Below are 23,840 nucleotides of genomic sequence, written 5' to 3'. Positions count from 1 at the left end.
GAGTTGTAAAAAGTACTAAACTGTGCAACAGTCTCGCTAATGGTATTGAATATCAACATTTTGCAAAGTATATGTTTCCAGGAATTAAATATTTCCATTTCCTACATATTTAGATCATACAAGTGAGCAAATTATCTTGAGAAGAAAGAAATAAAAAACCCCAAAAAACAAACATTTCTTCATGCATGTGGTTTGGTGACACTGTAGTAAATACCTGAGAAAATGTCTAAAATAAAGCAGTATTCAAACTTTTTCAAGAACAGTCCAATGGGATAGAAAACCAGTAGAATTCTTAACATAACAAACAGATATCTTAAAGTGCTACTCTTACCTTTTTCTGATAGTCCCTTTGGAAAACCATGGCAAAAAGTAAACTTAACATAAGAAACAGATATCTTACAAGTGCTACTCTTACCTTTTTCTGATAGTCCCTTTGGAAAACCATGGCAAAAAGTAAACTCCAGTAAAAACCCAACTCAATCAAATAAAGCAAAAAGATGTCGGTGTCAATGTGCTGTGGATAAGAGAAATTTTGAATTAAAAAAAAAACAAAACAGTTCTTTAAAGTTAAGTCTAACCTGAACGAACAGTAATTTCTCCACTACTTATCTGCATAAAAAAACCCCAAACCAAACCACTTTCACAAGTAAGGCAGCAACAGCATTGTGACTCGTGCTTTAATGAAGCTTATTATCATCTATGGCTGCCTCTTATTGGATAAACCTTTCATCACTGGGACAATAAAAAAAACAAAACAATTATAACAAGTATAAAATATTTCTAAAAATAATTATACAAGATTCCCATTCCAATAAGCAGTTAAAAAATAATAATTTGACAAATGTGTGAAGAGGTTTGATGAATTCCTTATCAATAAAATAATTAATAAACGAATTAATAAAATATCAAAAATAAAATCAAAATAATAAAATATATCATACACTTTGACCATTTTTCACAAGATCTCTTCATCAGCAAGCGCATATTTGAGGAAAATGTGTTTCTTTAAGTTTCTTAGCAATATACGATTATCTTAAAAATTAAATATCTTTCTGATAATTAAAGGTTATACCAAAAGTAATGTCAAGTGTGGTTTAAATATAAAACTTTATAAATATTTAAATACATACCTGTTTAGGCCATCCAACCCAACAGTTTACTGTGACCCAAAGCCATGATTTCTGAAGGAATCAATTACAAAGATAAATATAAAAGTATATTTAACAGTGCTGATGGTGACCAAAAGTGAAAAAGTAGGAAAATGTTGAACGATTGCCTTTAAGTCCCATTTTTACAGCACTAAACCCCACTTTTAGAGCAATTGAGATGATAAGACTATCATTGATACTCTAGCTAACTTCTGGACAGTGGGAAACTGCACCTGTGTGTTCCACCACACATCCAACTCTCTCATTGCTAGCACATTGTTTCCTCCTCTGGACTCCAAAATCGCGGATTTCCGCGGATCCCAGGAACACCATCAGCACGGATTTAAAATAAGAACTTTCCACTTAACACCATCCTTCTGACCACAAAATTTACAAAGAATTTATAAAGTGATGTAAACAACTAAAAAACAAGGGCACACTACAGTTGGCCAATATGTAATTGAGATATCATTAATTTTCTTTATTTTTTTTAACTTGAGCTTTTATTATACAGCGCAATATCCACTAAATGTGCTCAAAGTGCTTTACAAGGGGTCCCTAGCAAATAGCAACACTTAACACGTAGAATGATTCATGACACCTGTTAGGCGATATTACAATATTTTTCAGACAGAGCCAATGCTGTTAATGGTCAGGTACTAATTTACACCTATGTCCGGTGAGACAATGTGAGTAAAGAGCCTTCTCCAAGAACTAAACTATGCACCGAGCAAGGCTCTGATCCAGGACCTTCCAATCCGAAAGGGAGTGTCATACCACAAGGCCACATAGCTGTCTTAATAATGACAGTATCATCGTCGTCGTCGTCACCATTATCCTCATCATGATCATATTACGGTTATCAGATTGTAAATTTGGCAATCTAAAATAATTCAATGAATTAGAGCTGATATATAAAAGAACAAGAAAGAGAGAATGAGCGAGAGAGAGAGAGAGAGAGAGAGAGAGAGAGAGAGAGAGAGGGGGGGGGGGACTTTGTAAGTACTTACATCCCACAGAGCATAGACTCCAAATATTGAGGAAAAACTGTAGAAAAGTGCATGCCAACTGAGGAGAAAAATATTTCAAAATTGTAGACACTGGACACAATTATTTTTCAAAAAAGGAAGTTTTATGAGCCAATTTTCCATGTATTAATCATAGGTTAGACGAGAAAGTCACAATTCTATAGAGAAAGCATGAAAAGCAATTATTAAGAACACTGGTGGATCGACAATATTAATAAGTGGTTAAAAACTTAATGATAAGCCATATGATGGTCATAAATCATGTTTGAAACAACACAATTATACAACAATCCTTCAAACTGATTCCAAGAATGACATTCATATTTGGAACAACCTGTGTTAAACACATGTTTTCTGTGATAGTTATAGAGTTCTCATCGAATTGAGACGAGTTGAAAATCTCTGATAGCTATTGACAATGGCACTTACCAGCATTCTCGAAATTTATACATTGATGAAGGCATCGCCCTTACACGACGTTTAAAAAGCCATCTTTGGATCTGGCGTTCTGTCATGTCAGTTTGTTTGATCAATTTCTGCCGATTCAAAATGAGAGAAACACACTTCAACAAGGGCAAAGATTGTGCTGTTGCTTTCATACTATTATTAAACTACAAAATAAACCTTAAGACAAAATCAAACAAGACACTTGTTATAATGACATAATGGGTTTAGGCAAATTAAGTAATATAAATATTATCACATTAAATCTTTTTTTGAGAAGCTTGAGGAACCAAAGGAAGATTACAACAGGTCAGTTCCATTAAAACAAAAGAGAGACTTGCTTATTCGGATCAATCTCTGGGAGTGAAGACCTGTAATTTACTATATAATGAATATGGGTATTGACCATTGCCAATGGTACTCACTCACTCAACACGATACTATATGAAGCCACTCACTTCAAGTGCTAAGTTTTGGCATCTCAGGTAAATGGAAAAACCGGCATATTGTCATTCTGGCTTGACTAAAAGCCGGCCCTCCGGCTTAGGTCGGCGATTTAGCATCCATGTAATAGTTATAGCAGGAGGAGTAGTAGTAAAAGTAATAGCAGTATTAGTGGTAGTAGTAATAATAAAATTTGTAGTAGTGGTAGTAATAATAGTAGATGTAATAGCACTAGTAGTAGTATTTGTGTAGAAGTAGTTGTAGTAGAAGAAGTAGTTGTAGTAGTACTAGTAGTAGAATTGACATTTCCAGAGATAAAGGTGCAGAAGATGCTTACAAAAAACAAAAACAAAAACAAAGGGGGGGGGGGGGGGGGGGGGGGCGCGGTATTGTGTGTGTGTGCTTCTGGTGGGGGTTGTCCATGTTGATGTTTTCGATAGTCTTATCTTGTTGTGAGTTCATGAGGTCAGAGTCACCCAGAGACTTCATCAAAGGAGTCTTTCAACATCAGTGGGGAAGCAAAATGACCATCAAGGGACATTACAATGGTCAGACAGTATGTCTTACTAGTGCCTAGGATATTCAAAATGGCGACCCCTAGATGAAATGTCATTTTTTTGCATTTGTAATAATCTGCTGCCAGATTTAATTCTTCAATAAACTTATAAAAATACAAATTCATTGAATTGAATATTCAATTTACAACCTTTTTTTATGACCATGGATGCAAATTTACGATCTTTAAACCAAGAGGTCAAATTTACAACTCTATGGCCTTGCTGGACACCCTGTTAATTATAATACCTGAAATTCATCCTTTGGAACTGCACTTCTGTATTTCTTATAAGCTGCTTCTAGAGGTGGAGAAGGAACGAGGTGGATGACTTTCCTCTCCTTGAGTCCCATCCAATTGGCCAAGGGTTTACTAAAAATGCTGAAAGGGTATACAATTAAAATAAATTTAAATCAACTAAAGAGATTTTACCAGTGTAACCAGCCAACATAAAATTTTTAAAATTAAATGTTTTCAGAGAGAAAAAAAAATAGTCACATAATTTGACCAAGAATTATGATATAAATTGAAATATTTTACTCAGAAGGATTATCTGTTTCCTTGCTGGTATTATTTTTTAAAATTTCCTTTATTTTTTAAAAGCTTATTTATTGATTTGTTTATATATCATTGTTATTCTTCTTCTTACTGTTTTTCTTTGATTTTCATGAGTAAACTTTTACCATTTTTATGTTAACAGTAAACAAAGTATAATGCGATCAGGGCGAAGTTATCTGAGCGACCCCTAGCAGGTAACACTAGATATCGCTCTTCTAACTCTAACAGAACGACACCTAATGACTAAAAATATATTTTTGCCTTCACTTTAAAGAGAAATCTTTTTCCAAAAAAACTAGTTATATTAAATTTTTTTATATGTTTCAACTTTCTTTGCAGCTTTTTGGCTCTTCAAAATGCTTGTATAACAAAAAGACTTTTTGATTCAGCTCTCATCCACCATACGTTACAATTCAATTACAATTGAAATGAGACTTGTAAACTATGGTCACAGTTGCTGCCAATTTTTTGGATAAACAATAACCACTACATTTAGATTTCATGAGATTATCATGTTTTAATTCACAAGAGTAAAATTCCTAACAGAATAATATGACAAAATACACCAAGAGTTAGCCTTAATTTCATTAGTAGACCCACCCTGACCTTTTCAAAATGAGGTCACCCAATCAGATTACATAGTGCTTCAGGGTGGCAAGTGGTTTACATATTAAATGGTATTTTTTGAAGGCAGTGGATAATTAATCTTATCCTGGCTGAGTGCAAATAAACATTTTCATCTATTATTATTGTACTCCCCCCCCCCCCCCCCTCGTCGTTGCTAGGCGTGAAAAGTGAAATGCCCCTGTAGTTGTGTTGTAGTTAAAATGTAAAGCTGTTTGACTTAGACTTTTTTTTCGTAAAATTATAATTTGAATTCATAATTATATCATTATTATGTAATAAGTATAATAGATAATAGTGTGAGCTTGGCTAAAAGAAACTCACAACATTGTCATCCGGAAGTATAAGTCTAACGGACCAACACACAAAACTGTGTAATCGTGAGATTTAATAGTCTGGTAAATACAGTTTAGTGAGAATTACTCATACTCATAAATTCATAAATGACAACAAAGAAAAAAAAAAAACAATAACAAAGACCAGCGTCCAGACAGAGTCCGAGACTGAGTGACGTCAACTTTTACTTTATAAAAGTAAATATTCAATAAGATTTGGGTCTCGGTTTTGTTAGCAAGTATAATGAAAAAAAATGTTAAATGTATAAATGGTGAGGTGCCAAATGGTAAATAGAATAGGAAACAGACACAAATGACTAATGTAATAATGCCGGCCCTTCAGTCGGGAAGTTGCAGAGAGAGAAGGAAGAAGTCAATTATTTTGACGGCAGTGGCTCGAAATAACTTACCAATCAAAGACATATCTGACAGCAATCAACAATAATCCAACAACGATTGACCAATTCATGTGACTAATTTTTGGATAGTAAATGTTTGGGTCTGAGCTTTCGAAGTCTTGCCATCGTGCGTCGTCTCCCAACCAGTATTTTTCATACCAAATAAATTCATTCACTCGGTTCCAAATTGTCGCCATCTTGTTTCCACACTGCAGGTGAAGGGAGATCACTCTCACTAGTAACTCTCACCAGAAAGGAAACGCCAGATCAACCTGTAAATAGCAGTGTCGACAGTTTTTTAATCAATATTCGGCCGCTTGTCTGACTTTGTGAAATACAAGATCAAGGACTGCGTCCGTGAATCGGTCATTTGAAATGTTTTCTCAACCGTGACAGCCGTAATAACAGTTACGCCATGTCTTTAAAATAGAATTTCAAGTCCTGATTTGTCAGGATTTGTTGATACGAAAAATATTTTTAAACAACAAACCAACAGTATAACCACCACTTAATTATGTCACTTACTGATAAAACTGACAGATTCAGATAAGAGATAACCTATATATAATAGATTGAATACTTAAAGTTCAGTACACTTCATACAGCAGCTATTCCTGTTTAAAAAGTGATTCTATGTGATTGAATTAATTTGCTAACTTACTTCTGAAAAATCAAATCATAAGAATGACAATGATGGTCTTAACTTATATAGGATAATATGAATATAGGATATTTACGATGCAGTATATATATATATATATATATATATATATATATATATATATATATATATATATATATATATACTTATATCCGTTTGTATGTGTGAGTGTGTGTTTATATTGGTAAAAAAAAAAAAGGGGGGGGGGGAGTATTTGTGCGCAGTATTATGTTAATGTGTCTTACCAATAATATACAATTGCTGTTTCCGCTCTCTTTCTTCTCCTGCTGTCCCTCCCTCCCTCCCTTCCTCCTCATAATCACATTTTCTCTCCCATAATGTAGTCAAAGGTCCATGTGGAGGTCCCACAGTCTAAAGGAATGGATAACTCCATTAGGAAATCCATAATCCCGTCAACCAGATAGTTACGACATAATCCACACAGATTTTCAGGTATGCAGTAACTCTGAAGCGTGGGTAAAATCTAAAAACTAACAATAAACGAATTCGCATGGTGACCATTGGTGGGTAAATTATGTATAACTATATTATGGGCTCTAATATTACTATAGTGATAAAAATCTGAAATGATGTGTGTAAAACAGTGCCAGACTTAGAGAGAAAAATAGAAGAAAAATATAATCCCCTCCCTCCTCGAACCCCCCCCCCCTCCCCCCAAAAAATAACACACACACACAAAAACCCCTAAAAAAAAAACAAAAAACAAACAAACAAACAAAAACCCCCGACAAACCAACAACTGGGGATCTAACTTCAGAACTCGGGATTATTCAGTCTAGGCAGGAAGGTTATTTATCGGATTGTGTGTGTGTGTGTGTGTGTGTGTGTGTGTTTTCTTCCTGCTTTTTTCCCCCACTTTTTAGACCCGTATTTTACACTTGTGCCAGCTCCCTTATTCGTCACTTTGATGTTATATTTTAGTGGTTTATTCATGATGCCTACTCCTCCCTCCACCCCCCCCCCCCCCCCTGACAACTCTCAAACACACGCGTACACGCACATAAACACACACACACACGCGCGCGCGCGCACACATATTTATCTCACTGTGGGAGATGTGTGTGTGTGTGTGTGTGTGTGTGTGTGTGATTATCATTGTGCCCTTGAAGAAAGTCAATCAAACAACACCTGGGTGTGGTAAGTAGTCAGGTGGTTGATAAAGCGATGCGGTTTAATTAATTTAAGCTATTGGCGATGGTTTGGCGCCCTGGAAATCTTTAGTCTCATCAGTCTTATTGAGAGCAGCGACGGGTGTGACTCATTCATCATTCCAATGTCGTGATGTCCCATAACTCTCTACCGGCACCAACCGTAGCCATCGTTAAACTCTACCTCGTACCCCAATTCCGAATTGGGTTACAAATGAAGAATCACGTCGTGACTGTCAGTCACCCCATATTACACAACAGCAGAATGATAGCCTGCCGCTTGTCCGGGAAATTCTCGAAAGTGCAAACACTTCAGAAGAAATTAGTGAAATCATTATCAATTCATGGCGACGAAATACCAGAAAACAATATACTACATACATCAGGAAATGGCTGGTATTTTGTGATAAAATCAGTAAAAATCTTTTCCGCCGTTGGCATCAACACTACTTCAATTCTTAAAGAAATCTCTATAGATACCACGAGGAGAGGGACAAAAAAGACAATGGAGTTAGCGGGCATTGATATCAGTATTTTTAAGCCCCATTCCACCCGGGCAGCATCTACTAGCAAAGCGGCCACAAAAGGAGTTCCACTTTGTATAATACTGAAAGCGGGAAGATGGAGGTCAGAGACCACGTTTAAAATTTTTTATCCTAAGCTAGTGGAGAGAACGAAAAAGGATTTCAATAGGGCAGCAAAGACTGTCATTTTGACGTCATTACTTGTTTTTTCGCACCGCCTAGTGAGTTGTTGTTAGTAGTGCTCATGGAAACAAGTGGTCCCATCGGTTGATCGATTGAGTACAACTCACGATTTGTTTTCTTTTGTGACCAAAGACTGGCATTTTGACGTCATTTTTTTGGTCAGTATCAGGCTATAAGTTAACGATGGTTACGCACCAACTCGCGCGTTGAAGCGTTCCATCGTTAAGTTATAGATAGAATGCGCTTGGCCAAGGAGTTCACAACATTGCCATCCGGAAGTAAAACGGACCAACACACAAACTCTGTGTAACCATGAACTTTTATAGTCTGGTTAATACAGTTTAGTGAGAACAACTCACAAACGCGGATGGCAAAAACAATAACAAAGGCCCGAGTGACGTCATCTGCATACTATCTAGAGCCTGATACTGAAATCCAAAAGGACTGGCATTTTGACATCATTACTTGTTGTTGTTTTGTTTTTTTTTGCACCGCCTAGTGAGTTGTCGTTAGTAGTGCTCATGGAAACAAGTGGTCCCATTGGTTGAACTATTGAATACAACTCACAATTTGTTTTCTTTTGTGGCCAAAGACTGGCATTTTGACGTCATTTTTTTGGGTCAGTATCAGGCTATAAGTTAACGATGGTGACGCACCAACTCGCGCGTTGGAGCGTTCCATCGTTAAGTTATAGCCTGATACTGAAATCCAAAAGGACTGGCATTTTGACATCATTACTTGTTTGTTTGTTTTTTTGCACCGCCTAGTGAGTTGTCGTTAGTAGTGCTCATGGAAACAAGTGGTCCTATTGGTTGAACTATTGAGTACAACTCACGATTTGTTTTCTTTTGTGGCCAAAGACTGGCATTTTGACGTCATTTTTTGGTCAGTGTCAGGCTATAAGTTAACGATGGCTACGTACCAACTCGTGCGTTGAAGCGTAGCCATCGTTATGTGATAGCCTGACACTGAAATCCAAAAAGACTGGCATTTTGACGTCATTTTTTGGTCAGTGTCAGGCTTTTAGTTAACGATGACTACGCACCAACTCGTGCGTTGAAGCGTTCCATCGTAATGTTATAGCCTGACACTGAAATCCAAAAGGACTGACATTTTGACGTCATTTTTTGGTCAGTGTCAAGCTATAAGTTAACGATGGCTACGCACCAACTCGCGCGTTGAAGCGTAGCCATCGTTATGTTATAGCCTGACACTGAAATCCAAAAGGACTGGCGGTTTGACGTCAGTACTTGGTTTATGCACCGCCTAGTGAGTTGTCGTTAGTAGTGCTCATGGAAACAAGTTATTTCATTGGTTGAACTATTGAATACCACTCACGATTTGTTTTCTTTTGTAGCCAAAGACTGGCATTTTGACGTCATGTTTTGGTCAGTATCAAGCCACAACTTTACGAAGGCCACGGTTGAAGTCGCCAAGAATGTGGATGTGCTCCGAAATTCAAGAATCTCAATATTTTTTAAAAGATTCCTTATCAAAGCGACGTTAGAATGCAGGGCATTGTACGGTATTACATTGTAGTTCTTTGTATTAATTGTTGTAAAGCATTGTGATTACTGCTCACAAATTGAAAGGCCATCTGATCCAGCTGTTTGACATTTACTGAATTTGGTTTTGGTCTTAACTCACTCAATCCTAGAGATTTTTGCTACTTTTCAAATCTGGAAAAAAATGTATTGGAAATAAGAATGTAGCCCTACATAGATAGTTTTATTAAGCTACCATTAACATGCAACAATTAAAAACATTAGATTTGATATTTCGATACTACGCCTTTAATTTGTCTTAGAAAAATGTAATAAATAGGCATGGGGTAAAAGTAACCCTGGTAAATTGCGGATATAACCGGCGTTAGGGTTGAGTGAGTTAATATATAGACATTATAATACCTATATATGGATCAAACAATGGAAACGCATTGATTCATAACTAACAATAACAATGACACATTAGAGTATCCTCTCGTAAATGTTATCGGAATACCATGTCCAATAAATAGTATCTGGTTGCGGGCTTAACGTTTAGACACGTACGTACATGATTTTTTTTAATGATAAAGAGTCGGATAAAACAATGCCAAATAATAATAACAGGGTTTTATACACGCCATAGGAAAATGGGTAAAATATGTGCATAATATAGGTCAATACGATTACATTATAATTTGTATAGGGAATGAGATTAGCGGAAGAGTATCGTCCCTTGATTGGACGTCACCTTACAGGGAGAACGTCAATTTGGTTTTGAAGTGTCTATGGGTGACGTCCAATCAAGGGACGCTACTCTTCCGCTAATCCCATTCCCTATATGTGCATATAGGTCATGACGATTACATTATAATTTGTATAGTAGTGAAATCAACAATGGATCATATGATTTCAAAAGTTAATTGTAGGAAAAATACCTCTCACTTATTTAGTTGTATATCTTTCTTTTTTTTTTAATTTTTGCTTTTTATTATTTCTTTTTATTGGCGTTATCTTCTCTCCGATATAATATGTGGTCTCGTAGTCCTATACAAATACAACAAAGCTATTAATCCTTCAGTTTGCGACATTATTGTGACAATACTGTCAAACAAACAAAAAACAAACAAACAAAAAATAGTGGAATATCAGCTATAGTTGTATCACAGAGAGAGAGAGAGAGAGAGAGAGAGAGAGAGAGAGAGAGAGAGAGAGAGAGAGAGAGAGAGAGAGAGAGAGAGAGAGAGAGAACCTATTATAAACTGCGTACATTTTAAACCTTTTTCATCTTTTTATTTATTTATTTATTTATTTATTTATTTATTTATTTATTCATATATTTATTCCCTTATTTTTAAAGTGACATATGTCGTTTCGATACGCATAGACTGAGTGGCAAGTGTATGTTGACCATCCTCAAAAAAGTATAAGGCCCTGCCTTATCATTTTGTTCTCTATACAAAACCGGTAGCCATTAGAATTACAAATGCGAGCTATCGCTTCAGTCCGGTATGATGATATCGGGACGTGTATTTGAAGTTTTAAATGATTTGGTGAGATTTTAAATTTTCGTTCTTAAATAAACAATTTAAAACAATAGATCAATAGTAGTAGTAATCTTCGCAGTCCGAATGACGCTTGCTGAGAATTGTGTGATTCAGTCATGGTCGATGAGTGAGTATAGCTGCTCTCTCCATCCATGTTGTTAATTCAAATTGTTTCCATTGGTCAAGGTCCTGGGCCAGAGTTTTGAGGCTGTCAAGATCTTGTTGTGACTTTAGTACGGAGGGCACTGTAGTATTTCTTAGTTCTTCAGGGATTAATTGGGCCTCATCTGAATCCAGCAGGGTAGTTACTATTGATGTTAGTGGTCTTCCTACATATTTGTAAAAGAACTTAGAAAGTCCCGATTCATTCCATAGATCAATAGATACACTTAAACCAAATCTCATTTTTCTCGCGATAAATCAATAGGATTCAATAGTCGTAACGTCACTTCCTTCCTAATGACGCATGTAACTTAGCAACACTGGCTCTAAACTATCGGAACAATGGCGGACGCCCGTATGAAAATATTTCTCCGTCGAGCATAAAAGCGTATCCAGAGGGAAAAAACACATAAATTTGATAATGTTTTGACTTTTACACATTCTGGTCACAAGACATATGAAAAGTTCTAGCCAGCTTGAAGAATAAAAGTAATGATTTTCTTTGTTTAGAACCAAGATGGCCGCCGTTGCCGAGTGGCGTGACATCAGACTACTGAATCCAATTTTACAACACCTGTAATATTATAATCCAGCCATAACCCTACCGTTTCGAGACGATGAGTCACACATTCATTCACTGATTCATCAATACCAGCAGATCTACATGACGTCATGACGATTAGTGATATGATCCAGATCTTACAATATCTATAGTCACGCTATAAGTAGCTGAGTAGCTTCCCCGCGTGAATGCGACACAACTTACCATCCCAATTTGGCGGTATAAAAAGTATATCAATGGTCAAAAAGAGGTCAATTTCATTGTATTGTTTATAAACAACCACCTATGTTTGTCCCTACACGTTTCAAGGCGTGTCACAAATTCCATGTTTTGATTGGTAAAATAAAATCTACCGGTTAATCGGAATGAAACTGGTCTGTGTTTCATTTATAGGATTTATGATGATGATGCCAATGAAAGTATTATTATGAGCCCCCGTGGAAAAAAACAATTGACGGCACCACATTTCGTAGCTTTAGAGGAATTAGTTTTATTTCATGGACATCGGTCTTAGAATGCGGTAGTCTCCAATATTAAACAACAAATGCCTAACAAGGATTTATTTAATAACGGAAAGTTGATTTGTGGCCTGCTGGGAAATAACTAAAGCATAATGAAATCCACTGAACATGATTATATGCAAAATACACTGTATGAAGGTGCATTTTTATTTGTAGGTCTATTCGATAAACTTAGATTACACAAATGTGATTTGAGACTTAGACTATCTGCCTAAACACGAGGACAGAAATTTAACGCGTTGGCTATGTCTACAACATTATTATTATTATTATTATTATTATTATTATTATTATTATTATTATTATTATTATTATTATTATTATTATTTATTATTATATTATTATTATTATTATTATATTATTATATTACTATTATTATTATTATTATATTATTATTATTATTATTATTATTATTATTATTATTATTATTATTATTATTATTATTATTATTATTCACGTCGAATATTGTGGTATTCTGCGGAGAATTAACTATTCGATTTCAGTCAAGATAACGTCAGATGGATTTGACACAATGATATACGTTTATAATTTTCATTTATTGATGTTACTCCTCACATGGGAGAGAGAGAGAGAGAGAGAGAGAGAGAGAGAGAGAGAGAGAGAGAGAGAGATATATGGGAGAGAGATAGAGAGATAGAGAGAGATAGAAAGGGAGAGAGAGAGAAAGAGATAGAGATGGGAGAGAGAGAGAGAGAGAGAGAGAGAGGAAGAGAGATATAGATGGGAGAGAGAGAGAGTGAGAGAGAGAGAGAGATATAGAGATTGGAGAGAGATAGAGAGAGAGGGAGAGAGAGAAAGAGAGAGATGGAAGAGAGAGAGAGAGAGAGAGAGAGAGAGGGAGAGAGAGAGAGAGAGAGAGAGAGAGGGGGAGAGAAAGAAAGAGAGAGAGAGAGAGAGAGAGATGTCATGATGATACCAATAGATAATACATATACCTTTATTGACTTCTAAACAAGCGAAGTTGTAAACACTATACTATTATAAGGAGAAAATATCGACATTAACACGGGGATACCGCTATCATTTATTACCCTCTATGTTATTACAAATAATGATTTGACCCCGACATTCGTTCTGTTGACCCTTGGCATTAGATGATGACGGCATTGTCGATTAGAAATGTATTCTATCTGAAGACATCACTTTTCAAAATGGAAACGTGCAACGAACAAACAATTTATTATTATAGTGTATGTATAGAAACATGTGGGTGTGAACTACACACACACACACACACACACACACACACACACACTCACACAAATTTATATATATATATATATATATATATATATATATATATACATATATATATATACACCCACACACACACATATATATATACACACGTATATACATAATATTATATATATATATATATATATATATATATATATATATATATATATAAGAGAGAGAGAGAGAGAGAGAGAGAGAGAGAGAGAGAGACAGACAGACAGACACACAAGAGAGAGAGAGAGAGAGAGGGAGAGAGAGAGAGAGAGAGAGAGAGAGAGAGAGAGAGAGAGAGAGAGAGAGAGAGGGGTGTGTCCTTTAGAGCCATTAGGACCATGAAGTCGGAGTTTATCCCGTATCTATAGCATGAAACGGACATTTGCAATTGGATTCAGTAGTCTGATGTCACGCCGCCCGGCAACAGCGGCCATCTTAGTTCTAAACAAAGAAATTCATTACTTTTTATTCTTCATGCTGGCTAGAACTTTTCATATGTCTTGTGATCAGAATGTGTAAAAGTCAAAACATGATCGAATTTATGTCTTTTTCCCTCTGGATACGCTTTTATGCTCGCCGGAGAAATATTTCATACGGGCGTCCGCCATTGTTCCGATAGTTTAGACCCAGTGTTACTAAGTTACCATGCGTCATTAGGAAGGAAGTGACGTTACGACTATTGAATCCTATTACTTGCTATTCTGTGGATAGGACGCTAGTCTATCACAAAGTACTTTCCGCCAGGTCCATGAGACCTAGCTACCCATTCATTGTTGTGTAGACGGGGAACGGGGAACAATATATAGAACAATATATATTGTTCGTTGAACTCTATGTTCTTTTCTAGGTAAGGTGTCTTGTTGATGTTGATGCTGGGCTGGCCCTTTCTCTTTGAGTGATGAAATTTCTTTGGTTTCAATTTCATCCTTGTGGCAATCAAGGAGTGATCGGTGTCGAAATCAGCACTTTGATAGGACCTGGTGTTGCAAACATTGTTTATTTGAGGAATCACGTTTAGTGATGATCATGTCCAGCTGATGCCAGTGTTTTGACCTTGGATGTCTCCAGGACACCCTGTGGCATGCATTGTTCTGATGTGTTCGTCACACATAGTTTGCGATAGCAGCAGAGTTCAAGAGGCCTCTGACCGTTCTCATTCATCTTTCCAATGCCGTGGTGCCTCAAAACGTTTGGTCATGATTCTCTGGTGTACTGCAAATCCAACACCGTACAACCTCACTTTTTAAGTGCCTTTTCCTTGCCAGAAGAATGTATAGTGTTCCTCCTTCAGGGAACCCCTCTGCCCGAGGTCTGGGGCTTGCTCTCTGGTGCTTGCTCTCTGTACTTTTTCAATATTATCCTTATCTATGTCCTTTTTTGTGTAGAGGTCCCACATAGAGCTGGCATATTCTAATAATGACATGATAAGCGCTATCTACGCCTGGGCTTTAATTCTTCTTGGTTATTGATTTATGTAGGATCAGCATGGCTCATCAGTCGAGGAAGGCTGTTGTTTCTTTTGGTGTTGTTGATTATTTCTTGGGTTAAAAAAAACGTGTTTTCAGATTCTAAAGATCTGAAAAGTTAGTATAAGACAGTGCCAGATGAGGCAGGCTGTTATTTTGAATAGTTTTTCTTTTCCTTATATTTTTCTTTCTTGCTTTGCCTGGTACTGTTTTATACACACTTTTTCACACCTTTTTCGTACACCAGTGCCTGCCCACTAATTAATTTGAACTTTCACAGTCTAATCTTACACCAATACCTACTCCCATCCCCCCATCCCTCATAATCGATTTCATATTTAAAATTTGTGTAACTATATCGTCAAATTGATCACAATCTTATGTTCTTAATAGTCAAAATTAGTGCCGCGCTGAGGACCGGACCGAGGACCGGTCCCACGGTCTTTTAGTTGTGAACCGTGGTCTGGTCCCAAAGAGGAAGACCGCCGGCGGTCCTCACTTCTTATCACCTTTCAACGGTCTGGCGCCATACTACTTCCCCAGCGATTCGTTGCCTCGGTCCTTTGCCTATCTTCCACCAATCACCACCCATCCCACTTAATTAATCGCACCCACCCCCTTTGCCATACACTAAACGACACAGACGACCATAGAGGCAGACGACCACCTCCCTCCACTCCGCAAACCGCCCTTTCGTGTGTGAGATGGGGGGAACAGGAGGCGCACGCCTTGGACGATTCCATTATACGGGGTAAATTTCAAAATTTACTACACCATAATGATCGCAATGACAATGATCTATGATGAAGGCATGACCCCTCTTCTCTAATGGGTTATTGTTTGAAATGTATGTGACTACTAAAGATGTGTGTGTGTGTGTGTGTGTGTGTGTGTGTGTGTGTCTCAAACCTAGCAAGTTGCAAGTCTGATTTTTTGTTTTCTTTTGTCCATCTCTTGTCGCCACTCCTTTCTATCGCATTGTTGTCATTTAAAATAATACAATAATATTAAAATTTCGTTTGGTGTTTTAACTAATCAAATAATATGAGTTTCATTAGTTTCTTCCTTCCAAAAAAACCAGTTATAACGTCTGTATTTTTAAAAGGTCCAATAGAATATTTGGGGACCCCGATAGCTCAGTTGATAGAGCACTCTCTTTATACGCAAAGGGCCAGAGATCGATCCCGGGTGCAGTCGAGTTTTTTTCTGAATCCCTGTCTACTCAGCAGTGAATGGGTAGCTGGGTTTGTTAGATCTGGCGAAAAGTCACCATCGACCCCACTTATTACTTATTACTTATTACCGCATCCACCCCCTCTTATTATAACTTCACGTCTCTCTCTTACTCTTCAATGCTCGCTGCCTTCTCATGTGTGTGTGTGTGTGGGGGGGGGGGGGGGGGGGGTAGGAGTTGCGTGTGTGTATAAACGCCACGAACAACTCGATCAACGCCTTGGGTGATTCCATTATCTCCGTTAATGGGGATAAATTTCAAATTTTATTCACGCTAAATTATCGAAGTAACAATGAAGTACTGTGATCAAATAAAGAAGGCATCACCCCTCTTCTCTAATTAGGTTACAATTTGAAATGAGTGTGACTACTCCGTGTGTTTTACTCCTGTAGACCACGGTTTTCATCGTGTAGCGGTCTTTAACGGTTCAAGAATGAACGATCCCATGGTCCCAAAGGACAAAACGGTCTCTCAAGAATGTTCAATGTCGAAAAGGACCGCCGGTCCTAAGACCGGTCCTTGCGGTTTTCATTTCCCAGGGACCGTAGGACCGTGGTCCTTAAGCTTGCCAAGGACCGCCTCGCACTAGTCAAAATCAAAACATTTGTTGCAAGAGAAAAGAATGAACACTGAAGATAAAACAAAAACAAACAAAAAAAAAAAAAAAAAAAAAAAAGAAAAAGGAGGGAAAGATTTCACAAAACTTAATTAAAGCAAAAAAAAAAAAAAAATATATTGTTAAACAATTACATATCTAATAATCATATGCAAACAACATGATAGCCAATGAGCACACCTACCAATGACTGACATATTTACACCAACAATTAACTCGACGTGCACACTGTGCAAATAAAATCACGTCGTGGATAAACAGTACTTACTGGGTTTTTTAAAAAAAAAAACCCGAGCGTATTGCACTGGTGTTATCATTATTTTAATGGTGGTTCGACAGTCTCTTCCATTTTTTTTTCGTTCTGTCTTCCAAAAAAAAAAATAGATGTAGATATATAAAGAGACCAGATGCTTTTAAAAAAGCATTGTGGATTAATCCCACAAAATTTGTGAGTAGGATAATGAACATAAGACACACCATACGAGGTTGAAATCTAATAATATGTGGAGCGGCGTGCACCAATCCCTCCTAACCATAATTTGCTAAACGATCGGATAAATAAGTTAAATACAATAAATTTTAGGAACACAAAAGTATGGATCAAAGAGAAGAAATACAATTTACCGCCAAATCATTAAGACTCAATCTAAAAATGTTGTGCCTTATCAGGAGTACAACGAGGATTAGTACTTGGGCCTTTATGCTTTTTGATATTCATAAATGACATTGGAAACAAATTATCTCCACAAACAAGGCTTAACTTGTTTGCAGATGTTAGCCTTATTTTCAGGATAACAGATAGTAGCGCAGATGCACATGAACTCCAGAATGATCTTGATTCCCTCCAGACGTGGTCAGATACATGGCACACGAAGTCCCATAAATCAAATGCTATGTCATGTCAATATCAAACAATAAAGAGCCTTATACTCACAATTACAGAATGCATGATCATTCTTTACAACATGTCAACTACATAAAATACGTCGGAGTCCATCTCAATAAGAGACCAAAGCGGCAAACCGATTTAGAACATATCACAGCAATGACAAGAGAGATGCTGGGGTTTCTCAAAAGGTACATAAAGATAAATAAAATAACATTTCCTTTATTTATCCCATTGAGGAAATTTGTCCCTGGGGTCTCTACCAAGTGAAGACTAGAATAACCCAGGCGTCAGCCGCAGTGCAGCGCCGCAAATTGAGCTAGGGCGAGATGACTTGCTCAAGGCCACACAGCGCAGTGGCGGGTGATCGAACTCGGTATCTTTGGGGTACGAAGCAAAGACCGTACCGTTGAGCCATGTTGATCCTACATAAACCAATAACCAAGAAGAATTAAAGCCCAGGTGTAGATAGCGCTTATCATGTCTTTATTAGAATATGCCAGCGCTATGTGGGACCCCTACACAAAAAAGGACATAGATAAGGATAAAATTGAAAAAGTACATAGAGCAAGTGCATGATTCGCAACCGGATGCAAATCCAGAGACCCGGGTTGTGTCACTTCCTCCCCCCCCCCTCCCCCCAGTCACTTGATTGGAAACCACCGGCCCAAGGTATCTTGTATTGTTACCTTACACAAAACCATCAACGACCCAAAAGCACCCCTCTCAAACTACATAAAAAGCAAATTAAATCAGTTAGATACGCTACACGTAGATACAATACATCGCATTAAATAAAACCACTTACAAGAACAATAAAAGACTGGAATGTCCTGCCATCGGACATAAAAGACGTTGAGTGCTTGGAAATCTTCAAAACGTTTTGAATGCACTCGACCGTCAAAGTAATCTGTTTCTGTTCCATGTTTTCATTGGACTGTAACTGAACATTTGCAGTGATGGACCCTTGGGGCCCTTTTTAAATACAAGTCACTGAAGATTTATTTGCATTTTAAGATCTTTGTCATATTGATTCTTAAAAAGCGGTTCTGGTCTGAAAAACGGTAGGAAGAGGAAGCGGATGGAGATAAGAGCAACATTTTCAGGCAGTTTCATTATGTAAAAGATTGGTGAGCGGATACGAGATGTCAAGTTCTTGAATAGGGCTGATGATAGGACCTAATCGCCAAAATCTGTAACAGACTTGGCACAATAATATATAAGACTACTCTGTTCAGAGTTTTTAATGACATTGTTTCAAGCATTGATAATAGGAAAATATGTATTTTAAATCTCTTAGATCTTAGTGCCGCCTTTGATTCGACTGACCACGGTGTTCTCTAGATCGCTTTTAAAGAATAATTTTGGAATGTCCAGCTGTGTCCTGCTTTGGCTCATATATTACTTTGAAGACAGAAGCCAATGTGTAAAAATTCAGAATATTAAATCAGAAAGCATAATTCTTCAATTTGAAGTTCCCAAAGGCTCTGTCTTAGGAACCATTTTATTCAGTCTTTACATGGCACCTCTAGCTAATATCATAAAAGATCAGAATTTCGGATATCATCTTGACACTGACTCACAAATTCTCAAGTTGGTTATAAATCAAAATATACCCAATCTTGTCTCTTTGCCCTAAAGTCTGGAACGTTCTGCCCAGGCAGATCAGAGAAAAGCAATCAATGGAAACATTCAAAACTCATCTTATAACAGTCTTATTTGAAAAATACTTTTACTTAGATCTTAATTGATAACCATGTAATCTGTGTCATGCGAATTAGCTATGTTGTGTTGTATAGTTCTTTTATGAATCAATGGATTGTATTTTTTTATATTGTAGATGTTTTGAGAGGCAATTGCATAGAATATATATATAATATATATATATATATAATATATATATATATATATATATATTTATGTATATATATACATAAATCATAAGAACAATAACCGTGAAATAATAGTGCTCAACTTTCTGATAACAGGAGCTGTTATGTATCATATATACACTTATATAATTAAACGGATGCTAATTCTAACCATGTTTGTTTTCATTGAAGGATTGTTGTTAGTTATAGTAAATCAATATCAATGGATATCATGTTAGTTTCCTACTTGAAACTGAATGCAAACTAAGTTAGTTCAGTGATTATATATCGCTCGCCCAGTTCGACAAGAACTGTGATACTATAATTATTTGTCGAGATGTGTAAAACTAGAATTAATTATCATCGAAATAATTATAGGTTGTATCGATTGGCATACATGTATTGTGCTTCGGCGTGTGTGAGCACTGGAGGAGGGCGAGGGTATTGAAAGAACATATTGATGGCTGAGTGAAAACATATTTAGTCATGCCAAGTCTTACTATATATGTTATATATTTAGACAGTATTGTGAATCGTTATTAATCATTTAAGTCAAATATTCACATTATGACTTGCAAAACAAAAACTAAATAATATGTAGCCAGCACAGCGTAATGTTATGTCTGTTTGATCGACCGTTATTTTAGGCTGACAAAACAGAAACAAAAGTTAAGGAAGTAAATCAAAATCAAAACAATATAGATCTAAATGCAATGACAATAATAAAGGAAAAAACAACAACAATGAAAATCATAATGTATATATATATATATATATATATATATATATATATATATATATATATATATATATATATATATGTGTGTGTGTGTGTTATATATATATATATAATATATATATATATATATATATATAATAAAAAAAAAACAAAAAATAAAAAACAAACAATAGCATATATATATAATAATTTAAAAACAAAACAAAAAACAATAGCATTATAAAGTAGGCAATTATAATTATTTTTTTAAGCATAACTTACCTTTAGTCAAATCGAGCTCTTGTTTAATCCGACGAGTGATTGTGTGACTTTAAAATGTGATTAAAAAACACGTATCTTTCAATGATAACTATCTTCTGCATATTCTCTTCACAACCATTTGCTGTTCTGACTACTCAAACATCATAGTTCAAAGGTTTATCAGGAAACGAACGCTACGAAAACAAATCATTTGATCACTTCAAACACTGGGTACCCTCTCTCTCTCTCTCTCTCTCTCTCTCTCTCTCTCTCTCTCTCTCTCTCTCTCTCTCTCTCTCTCTCGTCTATCTCTCCTCTCCTATCAATCAATTTATCTATCTGTCTTTCTCAGTCTATCCTATCAATATATATATATATATATATATATATATATATATATATATATATATATATATTATATATCACCTATCAAAAAGGATAATATATATATATTATAGATATAATTCACGCTCCTTAATTGTCGAGCACTCTAACAGAGTTATAATTAAAAGAAAATGAATGCAATCAATAAGCATAATACAGCTGAATACAAAACAGAGAACAATACACAATAAAATAGGGGAAAAATTGATCAGCAAGCCGTGGTTAGGGACCAACTCTTAGATGCAGCTATTTTGAGAGCATTACTATAAACTACATTACCAAGACTATTCTACTCGAGTAACAGCAGTGCACCATCCCTTGTTAAACCAATTAGGTAACTTATTGATCTATGTATCTACATATAAGACGGTGACATCTATCCGTGTGTCTATTTATGTGTACGTGTGTATGTATGGGTATGCGCGTGTGTGTACGTGTGTGTGTGTGTGTGTGTGTGTGCTTGTTTGTTTGGTCCCACTGAGAAGATAAACATTTATTAACAATGTTTCTTTCCTTTCTGCACATTTACACAACCTTTCATCAATCTTTCAAGCTAACTAAAATATTTTATTAGCTTGTCAGTTGCTCATCAAGAATTCTTTAGGACATTCATAAATTTCCGATAACGCTGAAAACTTAGAAACAATTGGGCCAAGCTTACTGAAAAGTTTTTACATTGTCCTTTGCGTATTGAACTTTATCTATCTATCTATCTATCTATCTATCTATCTATCTATCTATCTATCTATCTATCTATCTATCTATCTATCTATCTATCTATCTATCTATCTATCTATCTATCTATCTATCTATCTATCTATCTATCTATCTATCTATCTATCAATCCATCTATCTATCTATCTATCTATCTATCCATAAAGCTATCTGTCTGTCTATCTATCTATCTATCTATCTATCTATCTATCTATCTATCTATCTATCTATCTATCTATCTATCTATCTATCTATCTATCTATCTATCTATCTATCTTTCCATTTATCTATCTTCTCATTTATCTGTAACATTTTGATAGGCATTTTATCTACGACACACATGATAGAAAATATTCCAATTGAAAAATGTAACACAGCAGCATCACGTCAACTAATCAAGGTACCCTATCTACTCATCTCGATGAAGTCAAGTGATATACTTTGATAACAATGGTAATCATGTTAACAATTAACTACGTTGATCAAGGCCAGATACAACATTGTTTTGTGGCTAAATTCACGTGAAATATAAAGTACTTGACCACAGTGTATAGTAACCCACACACATTTAAGGAGTAAATATTGGCTTTTAAAGTGAAATAATACACAAATATAATCTGACCTAATGGCCTTTGGCGCCATCAAAATCAACGTTTACTCATTACATTATTTTCGTTTCATTTTGACTGGCTCATTTAAGACATTTTCAACTTTTAACTTTATAGTATCGATCGAATATATGCCTGACAGTCAGTACACTTGTCATTAAAAAAAATATTTAGGAACAATGCATTGGCAAAGCTTTAATATCAGAGCCGGTTCCTAATAATTAATGAGTTATTTATTGAACAAATGTAAGAGTGTTAATAGATCAAAAAAAATTCGAGATTTAATCCTATCCCAGCACCAACTTTACCTTCCACGAGGCGAGGCTTAATCATTTCCCTTCCACCTTCTCCACTCTTTATCAATTTCTCTGCTCTTCTACTGCCATGAATGTAGGGTGCTACGTAATACCGGAAACGACCAGAAACGAGCGGAAACTACAACGGTTATGGAAAGTTGGCGAGTGAACCAGGGTCTTCGGGAAGTGTACACCAGTGGGGAGTGAACCTGGGACTATGGGAGGAGGATATCAGAGGGAAATGAACCTGGGAATATGAGAGATGGATACCAGTGGGAAACGAGAGGAAATGACCAGAAACGATCGGATAGAAGATTGTGTATAGATGCTATGCGCTGAGGTAAAATGCTCACAACTTCCGCCAGCCGTATCTGATGGAGCTGCTGGGAATCCTTGTTAAAATCTTCCTTTCAAATTACTCTTTCAAAATTACATCTTTTTACAATCATCGCTGGACTAAATAATCTGTTTGCATAATTTATTTTCTCCTCGGATGCTTATTCAATCTCATTCCAGTGCAAACGATTGTCACATCTGGTGTGATTTCAATTCCCACTCTAATTTGCTCTTTGACCTCTTCATCAAAACTCTGTGACGGGATTCCTATTTAAATCATGCAGTAGACGGTCATAAATCATTAACGATTGTATTTTTTACTAAGTTCATTCGTGTCGATTAGTTTTTGTAGTTTTCCCATCCGTTCTCTCTCTCTCTCTCTCTCTCTCTCTCTCTCTCTCTCTCTCTCTCTCTCTCTCTCTCTCTCTCTCTCTCTCGCTCTGCGTGTGCGTGAATTATATATATATATATATATATATATATATATATATATATGTGTGTGTGTGTGTGTGTGTGTGTGTGTGTGCGTTTGTGTGTGTGTATGTGTGTGTGTGTGGCCATCTTTCAAAATATACCATATCTTGGCTTTGAAATGTACAATGTGGCTTTTACAGCATGACATCTCACTTGACCAATTTCGTTGTCATACATTAGTTCAAAGGTCGTTCAAGTGAAGAGTTAACGAACAAAGATTAGTTTATCGCAGTGCGCTTTATTCTTATCCAACACGACATAATCATTGTTGATAAAATAAAGATCTTTACCCCTTTTTTCACGAATTTTAAACAACGGTATGTGGCATACTTCATTTATAAAAAATGATAGCAATATTGGGGAAAATAGATAAAAAC

General features: G+C 36.1%; 1 protein-coding gene across 2 annotated transcripts in view; it reads right to left on the bottom strand.

The window, feature by feature from the left end:
• The window catches only part of LOC144966280 (ceramide synthase 5-like), a 29,959-nt gene extending 7,278 nt beyond the window's left edge, over window positions 1-22,681 (bottom strand). Inside the window, exons 1-7 of one of the 2 annotated variants that reach the window (XM_078902493.1) lie at window positions 22,666-22,681; window positions 5,545-5,804; window positions 3,869-3,998; window positions 2,606-2,712; window positions 2,159-2,216; window positions 1,131-1,181; window positions 416-514 (exon numbers count right to left, since the gene is read on the bottom strand). In XM_078902493.1, coding sequence (XP_078758619.1) covers window positions 416-514; window positions 1,131-1,181; window positions 2,159-2,216; window positions 2,606-2,712; window positions 3,869-3,998; window positions 5,545-5,729 — 630 coding nt within the window. In that variant the 5' untranslated portion in view covers window positions 5,730-5,804; window positions 22,666-22,681. Of the gene's footprint in view, window positions 1-415; window positions 515-1,130; window positions 1,182-2,158; window positions 2,217-2,605; window positions 2,713-3,868; window positions 3,999-5,544; window positions 5,805-20,672; window positions 20,855-22,665 lie in introns of those variants that run through there. The other variant, XM_078902492.1, reaches the window with a different exon arrangement.
• Window positions 22,682-23,840: the final 1,159 nt, after the last annotated feature.

The sequence above is a fragment of the Berghia stephanieae genome, chromosome 2, assembly GCF_034508935.2.
Source record: "Berghia stephanieae isolate SIO BIC M18660-M18661 chromosome 2, UCSD_Bste_1.3, whole genome shotgun sequence".
In the NCBI taxonomy this organism is placed as follows: domain Eukaryota; kingdom Metazoa; phylum Mollusca; class Gastropoda; order Nudibranchia; family Aeolidiidae; genus Berghia; species Berghia stephanieae.
This window is presented reverse-complemented; position numbering and strand designations above follow the sequence as displayed.